Genomic DNA, 11,675 nt, shown 5'->3' with positions numbered 1-11,675 from the left:
GGTTTTCTGCAATTAGAAATTTGGCAACCCTATCAGGAAGGGTTGGAAGGACTTGAACCTGCCAGGATCCCAAAAGCCTGACGAGTGACTTCTGGTACATTTAAATATGCATTTTGATCTTTTTATTGTTTTGTTTTCTCTGGATGTTTTTGTCCTTAAATAAATGTACTCTGCTTTGGAAGAACTGTTTGGTCACTTATAAGCGCTGGCTTACATTGGTCACAGCTCTTGGAAAGAAAGAAAAGCAGAGGGGCTGGACGTTAGGCTAGTGTAGAGATAATCACAGTGCAACTGCAAGGGGGCAGCAAGGCTGACCCCTGCTCAGGACATTGAGGGACGCAGGTCCCTGCCCAGAGAAAGGTGATGGATAAAGGCCTGAGCCCCAAGAGAGTATCCCTGGGGCAGACCATGGAGAGGGGGGCAGGGAGCAAAGGTGCAGTTCCCTGAAATTGTGACATATAGCATCTCTCAATATTACCTCTCCAGCCTCCTGTATCTATGGGGTGGGATACAACAAAGTTTGGCTCAAGATCTGCCCCTTTCTTCTTCTGGGGGGAGAGGGAGGGATCACATGTAGTGTGGTTACTACAGCCCTAGCAATGTAGTAACACCTGTAGACTGCAACAGCCTTGTAGGGAAGAGGCAGCGAGACAGGTCTAGCATAAGGAGCTGCAGTGCAGGAGAGACACTACATGAACTTTCACCCCCAGGCAAGCTCTTTAATTCCCAAACAGGGGAGACTTGGGTGTCCTACTATTTATGTCCTATATAAACTATCCACCTCCTGGTGGATACCTTGAGCTGGACAGGGTTTCAGAGGTGCTGAGTACCACTGACTTCAACTGGAGTTGGGTGTACGCAGCAATTCTGAAAGTCAGATCCCAAGCACTAAAGAAAGCAATGTTTTGAAATCTGAGACTTAAAGCACACTAAGTGAATGTCAATAACTAGCATGAACATGATTTAGCTTGAGATGGAGTGAACACAACACAATACCCATAAGCGAAAAATAAGTTTTTATTCAGATGTTTAGTGATAAGTAGTTATTTTCCAGAGATTTTTATGTACTAAACTTAACCATACAAAATGGGCAGCAAAAAGAGAAAATGCTGGGTTAGAATCTTCCTGAATCTTAATGTGTCCATAGTTCTTCTGGATTTATTGAAACGTTTGATGTTACAATGTCTTATTTAGCGTGCTACCTGATTTCCTTTATAGAAAATGCTCATTCCTCAGTGGAGATAAATGTGGTCATGAACATGGATGCTATAATTTAGTAAATAAACAGGGGAAAGAAAACCATAAAAGTACCCCTCTATAATATAAAACCTATTTCTAGGTTTTACTCCGTGCACATAACTAAGGGTCTGATCTAGTTCCCCCTGAAGTCTGAGAGGCTTTTCACTCATTGCATTAGGCATCAAAGTTATTGAATTTTATATTAGTTGGGGGATATCAATTCTGGACAGAGAAAATTCCTGCATCTAAGTTACAATATCTCAGAAGCCATGAACTTCCCCATCCCAGGTGGATTATTCCATTTCCAATTTTTACCGTGACTTCTGGCTTTTCTCCTATGTATGTGTATGTATAAAATTCAGTTGGGTTGCTTCATTTGGAGAGAAAGTGTGGCTTTCAGGTAGACTGCAGATAGAGAAGAGATGCACTTTATGCCCTCATGCCTTTCAGATATCATTAGAAAAGCTCTAGCCTGTCTACTGGCCTTTAACCTGGACCCCCTCTGGGTAAGTATTACACACGGTGTGCACTAAATTGGAAAATTTTCCAGAAGGCACAAAGTCTGAACACAGGATGTAATCAGATGATGCTACCGTATACAAAACCAACATATGCTATTTTTGGTGGGGCAAGTGGAAGAAAATATGGGAAGAGAAAATTAAAAATGATGCAGAGAGGCTATAGCTGGACAATTACATTAATTGCCTACAAGGCACATTGGGAAAGGGCAAATAAGGCTCTCTCCTTCTTGATGATTCTAAGCTTTCCATACATTCTTTCCATATATTATATCTTTGTGTTTGTATGTACACATCAATGAATTTAAAAAAGAGATAAAGCAAAGATTTAGAAATTAATTTGAAACAGGTCTATATTCAGAAGTCTATGTTGTCATTTTCATAAACTGTATTAGATTTTACCATGCATCACTTCATTGTTTGTTTAGATGTGAGGCAGTAAAAGCACAATATTGGGGCATCTTGATTTACCGTAGATTTTATGGATCTCTCTTAAGGGTTACTTCCCTTCCTTCTTTGCAAAAGGCAGTTCACATTTTTAAAAATTTAGGAATATATGAGGGTCAGTTAAAATGTATTTGAATTTACGATTTACAAGTTGGAAGTACAAACACACACATAGAATAAAAATGATAAGAATGCCCATATACAACTCAAGAAATACAATTGGTCCGAGAAGGGTCAGACATATGCTGATCTGTTTAAAACTATTTTTTCCTTGTTTAGTTAGACTGTTTAAAGATAATGCATTGTTTCCAAAGGCTCATGGTTCAGTATAAATGGTCCACATATGACTATAGTAAATGCCAAGAGGCATGAGATGTTTACTATCTTCCAGAAAACATTTAACAGAAGGATGCCAGTAACCATGGGCACCATTAAAATCTGTATAGCTGCATTTTGCAAGTAATTATCATTATGTCTGACTTTTAGGGAAATATCTGAATACCTCAATAATGTTAATTAGGCAAAAGGCAAAAATTGTGGCAATATTAATATTAATAGTGACCACAGTTGATGGTTCAGAAAGTGGATCACATTTTCATACAAATGACTGATGTATTTATTGCAATGTGATATATTTCACCTACCATATATTTACACACATGAACCAGAGATAAAAAATGGACACAGATATTAACAAGAGCCTGGTCCTCCATTCCTTATGCACCCAAAACTCTCACGGAAGACTATGGGAATTTTGAGTGTTCAATGAATGCAGGATTAGGAATACTGCAAAACTTTGCTTCTTTTGGAGACTTATTATGGATTAATACAGGTTTTCCATTGATTTTCTTTGGCTTTTAAATTAGTGTCCCTTGCAGCTACATGTCTACAATGCAGAACACCAACAAATAAAATCATATTACAAACCAACCAGGTAAAAAACACTGGTCAAAAAGTGTAGCTGTTGCTTTATTACAAAACAATGGTGCAGAATGATGTTTGAAACTGGTCAGAATGTAAGAATTGCAATAGCAACTAGAAGTATATACCATAGGTGTGACTGCACTTGTTGCTTCTCCTGCCCTATAGAAAAATTAAAACTAAGTAGGCACTTGTTTCCTTCCGTAGTAGGAGGAGAGCACTCAATGTAAGGAAGGGTGACAGAACTGGGCCTTACATGAATGTTCTCTAGTGTACTACAGCCATAGGTCCTGATTCAGGACAGCCCTTAAGCACATGCTTAACTTATCAGTGTCAATGGAACTTGAGCACATGTGTAAATGCTGCCCTGAATCAGGCTTTAATATGGCAGTGAGTTTCTTTTTTATTGCATTCCCATGTTCAATTTAAACTAACCTGACCCTGCTCTCCACCACAACTATCCTAATGACCCCCCCCACCAAGTTTTAAAAAGTAAATGGGCATAAATATAAATACAATCACCTACGAGTATATAATAAATATGCTACTAAATGGGAGAAAAATATATTGCAACATAAGGCCCTGTAGTGCTGCACAATCATGAAACACTTCAAAATCTTCCAGGTATCCTAAACACTCTCCCATTGTACATCACAGTTACCACTATACAGCTGAGGGGGATCAAGAAAGTAACAGATTACACTTCTATTACATTAAATATTTGAAAATAGAAGTGTGGTAAACGCACAGAAGAGTTTAATTGTGTTCCACCATCTTTGCTGAACACCATATACATGTTCTTTCACTGCTCCTTGGTTATGAAGCACAATTTAAAGTTTTAAAAACACCTCTCACAACTATAGGATTCCTTCAGATTTACAATTTAACAAGTGTCCATGTTGACTACTAGCATTATCTTTGAGAGTAAGACAGATTCAGAAATTCTGTTGCCTTCGTTTCTTTGCATCCATTGCATCCAGGATCGGCTGCCTCTTCGCTGTGTATCTTTGACGAAGCTCTTCAATTTCTCGTTCCATCATAGGGTCCAAAGCCGTTAACCTCATTTGCAATTCTTCTAAACTTAGGTTTTTTAACTGTAAATAACAAACAGGAAAGCAAAGCTGTTTAATGAAATTGCTTCCAACAACAAACAAAAGATTGATAACTGTTAATACTAATCATTCGTTTAATTTACCGTGGCAAAGTGAAAACAAAGTATTAAAAATAGCAACTAGTGTAGTAGCATGGAAGTACCTACATTCCCATTTACATCTGATACAAAGTAGTTTCAGTGTACCCTGCACATGGACATATGCCTTATGTTGAATCAGTTTGTAAAAAGCATGCATGCCAATTTATGGATGTAATTCTACGGATATGCTGGTATCCAGGATAATTACCACACCCAATCAAAAATGACTAGTTGAGCTACAGTCTCCCGTGGAAGCCCTAATTCTAAGATAGACAACATCCACAAATAGTACTATGCCAGACAGTCAAACGTACCTACTGATAAGAATTAAAAGGCTCTCGTATTCCTCAATGGATCACTGCCATATCTACACAGGGCAAACTGCCAACAGAGTGTATAAATAATATAGGAAACAACATCCTGAACTCATGGGAAGGAGTTAGTTATAATCAACCTCTTTTCTTTCTAAGCAGCACATTAACATTTTCTTAGAACATTAATGGGGCCGTTAATGGCTCAGGAGTCCTTTAAAAATTAATAATAATGAGGCTATTTACAAAGAAATCGACTCATTTGCATGCTGACTGGTGTGACGAACCAAAGCTGGATTCTGGCCAGCTAGTGGAGCATTGCAGGCATTCCTTTCCATGCCTCTGCTTGCTGGAAAGAATCCACAGTTCATAGTTTCATAACTGAAAACAAATAATGGTGAAGTTCATTTTTATTGCCCTGAGGCAGCAAGGTGTCTTTCTGCCCTTCACATTCCTGTCAGAGTCCTTTTTGTGCCAACTGCCCTTCGCTGGTTGTGAAGATCATCACCACAGTTCAGATGGCAGAAGGAATTTAATGAATTACATAAAGGCCCACCCTAATAAGAGACCGTCTACATTTTGTTTGAATGTAAATGAATGTTCTGACATACTGAACAAACACACCACCTAATAATTGCCTACGTCAGGAAAAAAAATGACAACACATTTCCTGAATGAGCCTGTTTATGAGTCAATATTGAGTTCATGAATCCTGGGCAATTTTTCATCAATACAGTCTAATCTATTTTCCTTGGGGAATAAAATATTACTTTTGATTTCTCTATCAGCATCTGAAGCATACGAATTAACCACACTGCTATTGCTATGTACAGTCCCTCTCCCTGTGTTATGACTAGTACTAATACACTATATCACACATGGTAGTAAAGAAAAATGGAGTGTCAGAACTTTAATTAGACACAAAGAGAACTGGTGCAGGAACTAATAAAAAACCATAAACAAGAAACAGAGGAAAACAAGCAGTATGTCATGCAAGACAATACTAGCATTAAAGTTTCTGTGAAAATGAGAGATCAAGGAAGAGTTACTGATTAGGGTCAATCCTACCCTCCTTCCCACACCTCCACAGGGACAAAGCAGAACAAATACAGTTCTGTCATTTCTTCAGAAAGAGCCAGGTGGAGGATACCTGTAGCCCCAAGCCAGGGTGCACATCCCCGTGTGCCTCAGAACCAAACTCTAACCAAAGGAGTCATTTGGGGCCAACAGATCTTCAACTATGAAAATCCAAGGCTGCAGCAGTGGCCACAGAGCACCCCAAATGTGCTCTGCAGCCTGTTGGCTAGGATTCTTTTCCCGGTTGCACATCTCGCTACTTGGGCTTCCACTGAGTGAAGTGATTAAGTAAAATCTAGTTGGATAAGTTGCCCTGCCCTACTTCCAGAAAGGGGCTGGGGGAAAGTGGTCACTATTTCCAGGACATCAAGACACCCATTAATTTAGGGGGAAAGAGGGAAGAAGCTTCTGTTTTTCTGTTCTTGTCAACTGTTAAATGGAAGTAACATATTAAAAATCATGTGAGTGGGGATATTCTTTAGGGGGCAAGATTGGGATGGGTTTTCAATGTAAAGGGATCTAGGGTACAACGTGGAGGGTTTATGGCCTTAATAGGCATGTATTTAACTGACTGAGAAGAAGTGCAGGAGCTAAGGGGGGCACAGAGAGTTCCTATTTTTCTAAATTCTAACTCTCTTTTCTAAATTAACTCTTCTTTTTGAAACCCATCCATGAGAGGATGGAGAGCTTTGGAGATCCATAGAGAAGTGAAGGAACTACATGATGGGATCCAAGTATAATTTCTTGCCTGTAGGGTGTACCTTTTTTTTCAGGACAGATCTTTATGAGGTTTTCATATGATCTTTACAGTCTGCCCTGCCTCTGACTTGGGTACTCAGCTGCCTTCTCTGGATAGTCACTATAAACACACCAAGAGGATTTGGGTCTCTTTATATATCGTTTGAGACCGATCATCTACTGCTGTACAAAAGATTTTGTATGTGCGGCCAGGGAGAAATGTGACGGGTGCATTTTTATTTAAATCTCAGAAACAGAACAAGTAAACAAAAACAAATGCACTTTGAAGACCACAGACAGCTAGGCTGGAAATTACAGATTTGAAAAAAGAGAATTTCAAGATCCAAATAATGAGGGATTTTCAGAATGATCTCAGTCATGTCACTGAAGGGATCTAAGCCATTAGAATACTTGTGTGTATCAGTGGATACCACTCTGAACACTGGAAGGGAGAAGTGAATATAAAAAAGCAAGGCACTTCATGTGAAAAAAGAAAGCAGATTTGGCTTGTATCTGACATCAGGTGAGTTGAAGCAGGCATAGCCATAGAAAAGCTATTGTATCAGTGTTTATAGAACGCTATATAAAACAATCATTTTGCCATGATATCCCAAACTGCTAAGTATCATTCTAGAAACAAGATGGGATGTCTGTTGGCGAGAGAGAAAATAAAAGATATTATCTCACCACCTTGTCTCTCTAATATCTTGGGACCGACACAGCTACAACAACACTGCATACAACTACCGTTCTGACCTTTATATAAGCTTCCTTGGTTAACTCAAATAAATTACTTCTTGGCTTCCACTTGTACTAAAAGTACTACATAGCATACCTAAAAACCTGCCAAGGCCCAAACATGTGATACGACATGGGACAAAGATGCTAAGTGAGGTACATAAAAAATTAGCCATGCAGGAAACTTAAAATGCTGTGGGATTTGTTCCTTTAGGGTAACTAACTTTCTGTTGTCTCAGTAACCTGGTTCATTGACTGTTCCTTGACTTTAGCAAAGCTTTTGACACGGTCTCCCACAGTATTCTTGCCAGCAAGCTAAAGTAGTATGGGCTGGATGAATGCACTATAAGGTGGATAGAAAGCTGGCTAGATTGTTGGGCTCAATGGGTAGTGATCAATGGCTCCATGTCTAGTTGGCAGCCGGTGTCAAGTGAAGTGCCCCAAGGGTTGGTCCTGGGGCCGGTTTTGTTCAATATCTTCATTAATGATCTGGAGGATGGTGTGGATTGCACCCTCAGCAAGTGTGCAGATGACAGTGAACTGGGAGGCGAGGTAGATACGCTGGAGGGTAGGGATAGGATACAGAGGGACCTAGACAAATTGGAGGATTGGGCCAAAAGAAATCTGATGAGGTTCAACAAGGACAAGTGCAGAGTCCTGCACTTAGAATGGAAGAATCCAATGCACCGCTACAGACTAGGGACCGAATGGCTCAGCAGCAGTTCTGCAGAAAAGGACCTAAGTGTGACAGTAGACAAGAAGCTGGATATGAATCAACAGTGTGCCTTTGTTGCGAAGAAGGCCAATGGCATTTTGGGATGTATAAGTAGGGGCATTGCCAGCAGATCGAGGGACGTGATCGTTCCCCTCTATTCGACACTGGTGAGGCCTCATCTGGAGTACTGTGTCCAGTTTTGGGCCTCACACTACAAGAAGGATGTGGAAAAATTGGAAAGAGTCCAGCGAAGGGCAACAAAAATGATTAGGGGACTGGAACACATGACTTATGAGGAGAGGCTGGGGGAACCTGGGATGTTTAGTCTGCGGAAGAGAAGAAGGAGGGGGGATTTGATAGCTGCTTTCAACTACCTGAAAGGGGGTTCCAAAGAGGATGGCTCTAGACTGTTCTCAGTGGTAGCAGATGACAGAACAAGGAGTAAAGGTCTCAAGTTGCAGTGGGGGAGATTTAGGTTGGTTATTAGGAAAAACTTTTTCACTAGGAGGGTGGTGAAACACTGGAATGCGTTTCCTAGGGAGGTGGTGGAATCTCCTTCCTTAGAAGTTTTTAAGGTCAGGCTTGACAAAGCCCTGGCTGGGATGATTTAATTGGGGATCAGTCCTGCTTTGAGCAGGGGGTTGGACTAGATGACCTCCTGAGGTCCCTTCCAACCCTGATATTCTATGATTCTATCTGATGCAAGCAATTTTCAACAATGAAAGTAAGGAAACACCTATATTGTGTGGCATGTAAGTCACTGGGATTAAAATGAGTGACATCCCTCAAAATGAAGCATGCTGCACATTATGTTGTTTTAAACACATTTTTGATGTCTCACAGAGGTCTTTCAAACTCATTTTATTCACAAGTAATTCAGTTTACATAGTTTTATTTTGTTTCCCTTTTTTTAAATTATGGGAAATATTTCATGAAATTTCTCTCTGTTTGGGTAAAAAGCAAACTGAATGATCAGCAAAGTCTAAAGATCAACTGACGGAGGCAGAAAAGCCTCTTCTATCAAGATTACCATCAACATTTATACAGGATTAGGCAAAAATCCTGTTTTTTGTTGAATAGAGCCCTGTGTGATTAAGCAGTGTATTGCTGCTTTACCTGATAAAAAAATTCCTTGAGCAATTACTTTACAGTGAAAAAACTCTAAGAAATTGAAACCATTCTAATTTTGCACTACTATTAGAAGAGGGGACAACTCTGAATGGAAAAGGCTTCAATTTTGCAAGATACTAATTTAAAGGTAGTTAAACAGGAAACATTTCCTCTTGATTCCAACTCTAAAAGCAATGGAGGTGGATGCTTTAATTTAGTTCTAACTGCAAACAGCTCACAATTTAAATGGCCATAAATAATTTACCATGTAGTTTGCTGTTGAGAATCTCTTAGGGCTACCAACATCAGTAGGAAGAGAAAGGAGTTCTTATGCATTCAGCCATGAAGGCCATGGGAAACCAAAAAGCCTTTAAATTATATTTTGATAGCTTTTAAAATGCAGATAACCTCTAGGAGCTCAGTAATCCAGATAGGCTTGTCTAACTTCTTAAATCTGAGGACAATAGATAATTTTCAACCGGAATGCCCAATCGAAAAGGGACCCTGGCGGCTTCGGTCACCACCACTGACAGGGCTGTTAAAAGCCTTGTTGGTGGTGCAGACTCCCTGCCTGCCCTGACTCTGTGTGGCTCCTGGAAGTGGCTGCCATATCCGACTCCTAGGCGCTGGGGCGGCCAGGGAGGCTCCGTGTGCTGTCCCCCGCCCCCAGCACTGTCTCTGCAGCTCCCATTGGCCAGGAACCATGGACAATGGGAATTACAGGGGCAGTGCCTGTGGGTGCGGGCAGCGCACACTGCACAGAGCCGCCTGTCTGCCCCTCCGCCTAGGAGCCAGACATGGCGGACACTTGCGGGAGCTGCAGGGAGCCTGCCTTAGCCCTGCTGCACCGCCAACTGGGAACTCTCTGAGGTAAGCACCGCCCAGCTGGAGCCCACACCCCGAACACCCTCCTGCACCCTAACCCCCTTCCCCGGGTCAGAACCACCTCCCGCATCCTAACTCCCTCCCAGATTCCGCACCCCAAACCCTGCCCCACCCCTGACCCTCCCCAGAGCCCACACCCCCTCTAGCATCCCAACCCCTTGTTCCATTCCTGAGCCCCCTCCTATGCCCCAAACCCCTCATACCCAACCCCACCCCAGAGTCGGCCCCCCAGCCAGAGCTCTCACCCCCTCCCACACCTCAATTCCCTGCCCCAGTCCAGTGAACGTGAGTGAGGGTGGCGGAGGGCAAGCGACAGAGGGAGAGGGGGATGGAGTGAATGGGTGGTGGGGTCTCGGAGAAGGGGTGGGACAGAAGCAGCGCCTCAGGGAAGTGGACGGGACAAGGGTGTTTGGTTCAGTGCGTTTAGAAAGTTGGCAACCCTATTTCCCACCAATCCCAGTAAAATAAATCTATTTTTTTCTTTTCCAGGATTGTCTGTCCACAATCCAGCAACTGATGGACTGAATCCTGGAGAGTGCTGCTAACTCTCAGTGAATGGGGATTCTGGTAAAGCATTCACCCCCTGCTGGAACACTCCAGAATGTTAATTAGTTTATCATTTGACTGTGGTAAACAGCAGTCCAAATTAGTACAACTTGCAACATTAGGAATACATCGTCTGTGTGTACATACACACACACACACTTCTAATAGGGGGGATGTGGACTTGTAGTCTTTAAGAAGAAAAATTAGCATGTAGCATTAGCATTTTTTCTTTTCTCCTATATGGCATATTTGCTAATCCAATAGCCACAGGGCAAGTCACTAACAATGCAGAAAAGCAATGGGGAGGGAATGAAGGAAAGAGGTCTCCATGGTGAGATTATATTAAATAATCTATTCTACCGCCTGAAGCACTCTCAAGGCACATTACTGCCAAAAATAAAGAGGAGGGCCAGGGCCAGATTCTTGGCTCTGTTCTGGCCATTTTGCTCTGTTCCTTTTGGTGCAAAGTAGCCGGATTTTGGCTGTAAAGCATTCTCCTTGTGGAAAGCAATCGTCTTTGATGTAATGCAAGTGACACCAGTTCCAACACCAGCCTCCTCCCCTCCCTGGCATAGGCATGCTGCGGGAAGGAGGTGTCAGAATGGGAGCCTGGTGGAGGGGAGCTATGCTACACCAATCTTCTAATGGTACAAGGTCTCTTTGACTGCTTTAAGACAGGGTGGGGCTGGCCAGCAAAAAGTCACACAGCCATAAACAGTCCCTAAACACCCCCCTTCATCCTGAGCTGAGTGGAGTATCTAGCCCCAGCCTAGAACATTTAGTGAAAGTGTGCATTATGGACCAGGATATTTCTCTCTATTTTTTCCATTCGGACATATGGCTTTTCCACCCACAATTCAGCTCTAGTTTGCACTGAATGTACATTAAGTTTTATTGTGCAGAAGGAAGGTCTTTTGCTTTGTAGGCTTCCAATAATCAGTGTTATATGCACTTTGCAATGGAACTCTAGAGAATCTTCTTCCCCTGATAGTGGATTGGATAAGCCACACAAAGGGCATTTGTACAAAACATTTGGTTTGCTTTTAAATTCTTATTGCTTTCTGATGTCCAATTTATGCCAGGCTCTCATGTTAATGGGATGGACTGGGAAAGGATGATAGTAGGTTAGTTTCTAGACATGAGAAAGGTTGTTTTAACCTTGGTACCACTAATTTGACAGTATCTTTAAACTGCTTCATCTCTGGGAAAGACAGCTCTGGCCGCATCCCACATATTCC

At 41.7% G+C, this 11,675-nt stretch overlaps 1 protein-coding gene across 3 annotated transcripts in view; it reads right to left on the bottom strand.

Moving 5' to 3' along the window:
- Nucleotides 1-999: 999 nt before the first annotated feature.
- The window catches only part of STK3 (serine/threonine kinase 3), a 294,979-nt gene continuing 284,303 nt past the window's right edge, over nt 1,000-11,675 (bottom strand). For all 3 annotated transcript variants that reach the window (XM_073330478.1, XM_073330481.1, XM_073330480.1), the window contains one exon: nt 1,000-4,219. In XM_073330478.1, coding sequence (XP_073186579.1) covers nt 4,061-4,219 — 159 coding nt within the window. In that variant the 3' untranslated portion in view covers nt 1,000-4,060. The remainder of the gene's footprint in view (nt 4,220-11,675) is intronic.

Source organism: Lepidochelys kempii, chromosome 2 (genome assembly GCF_965140265.1).
Source record: "Lepidochelys kempii isolate rLepKem1 chromosome 2, rLepKem1.hap2, whole genome shotgun sequence".
NCBI lineage: Eukaryota > Metazoa > Chordata > Testudines > Cheloniidae > Lepidochelys > Lepidochelys kempii.
This window is presented reverse-complemented; position numbering and strand designations above follow the sequence as displayed.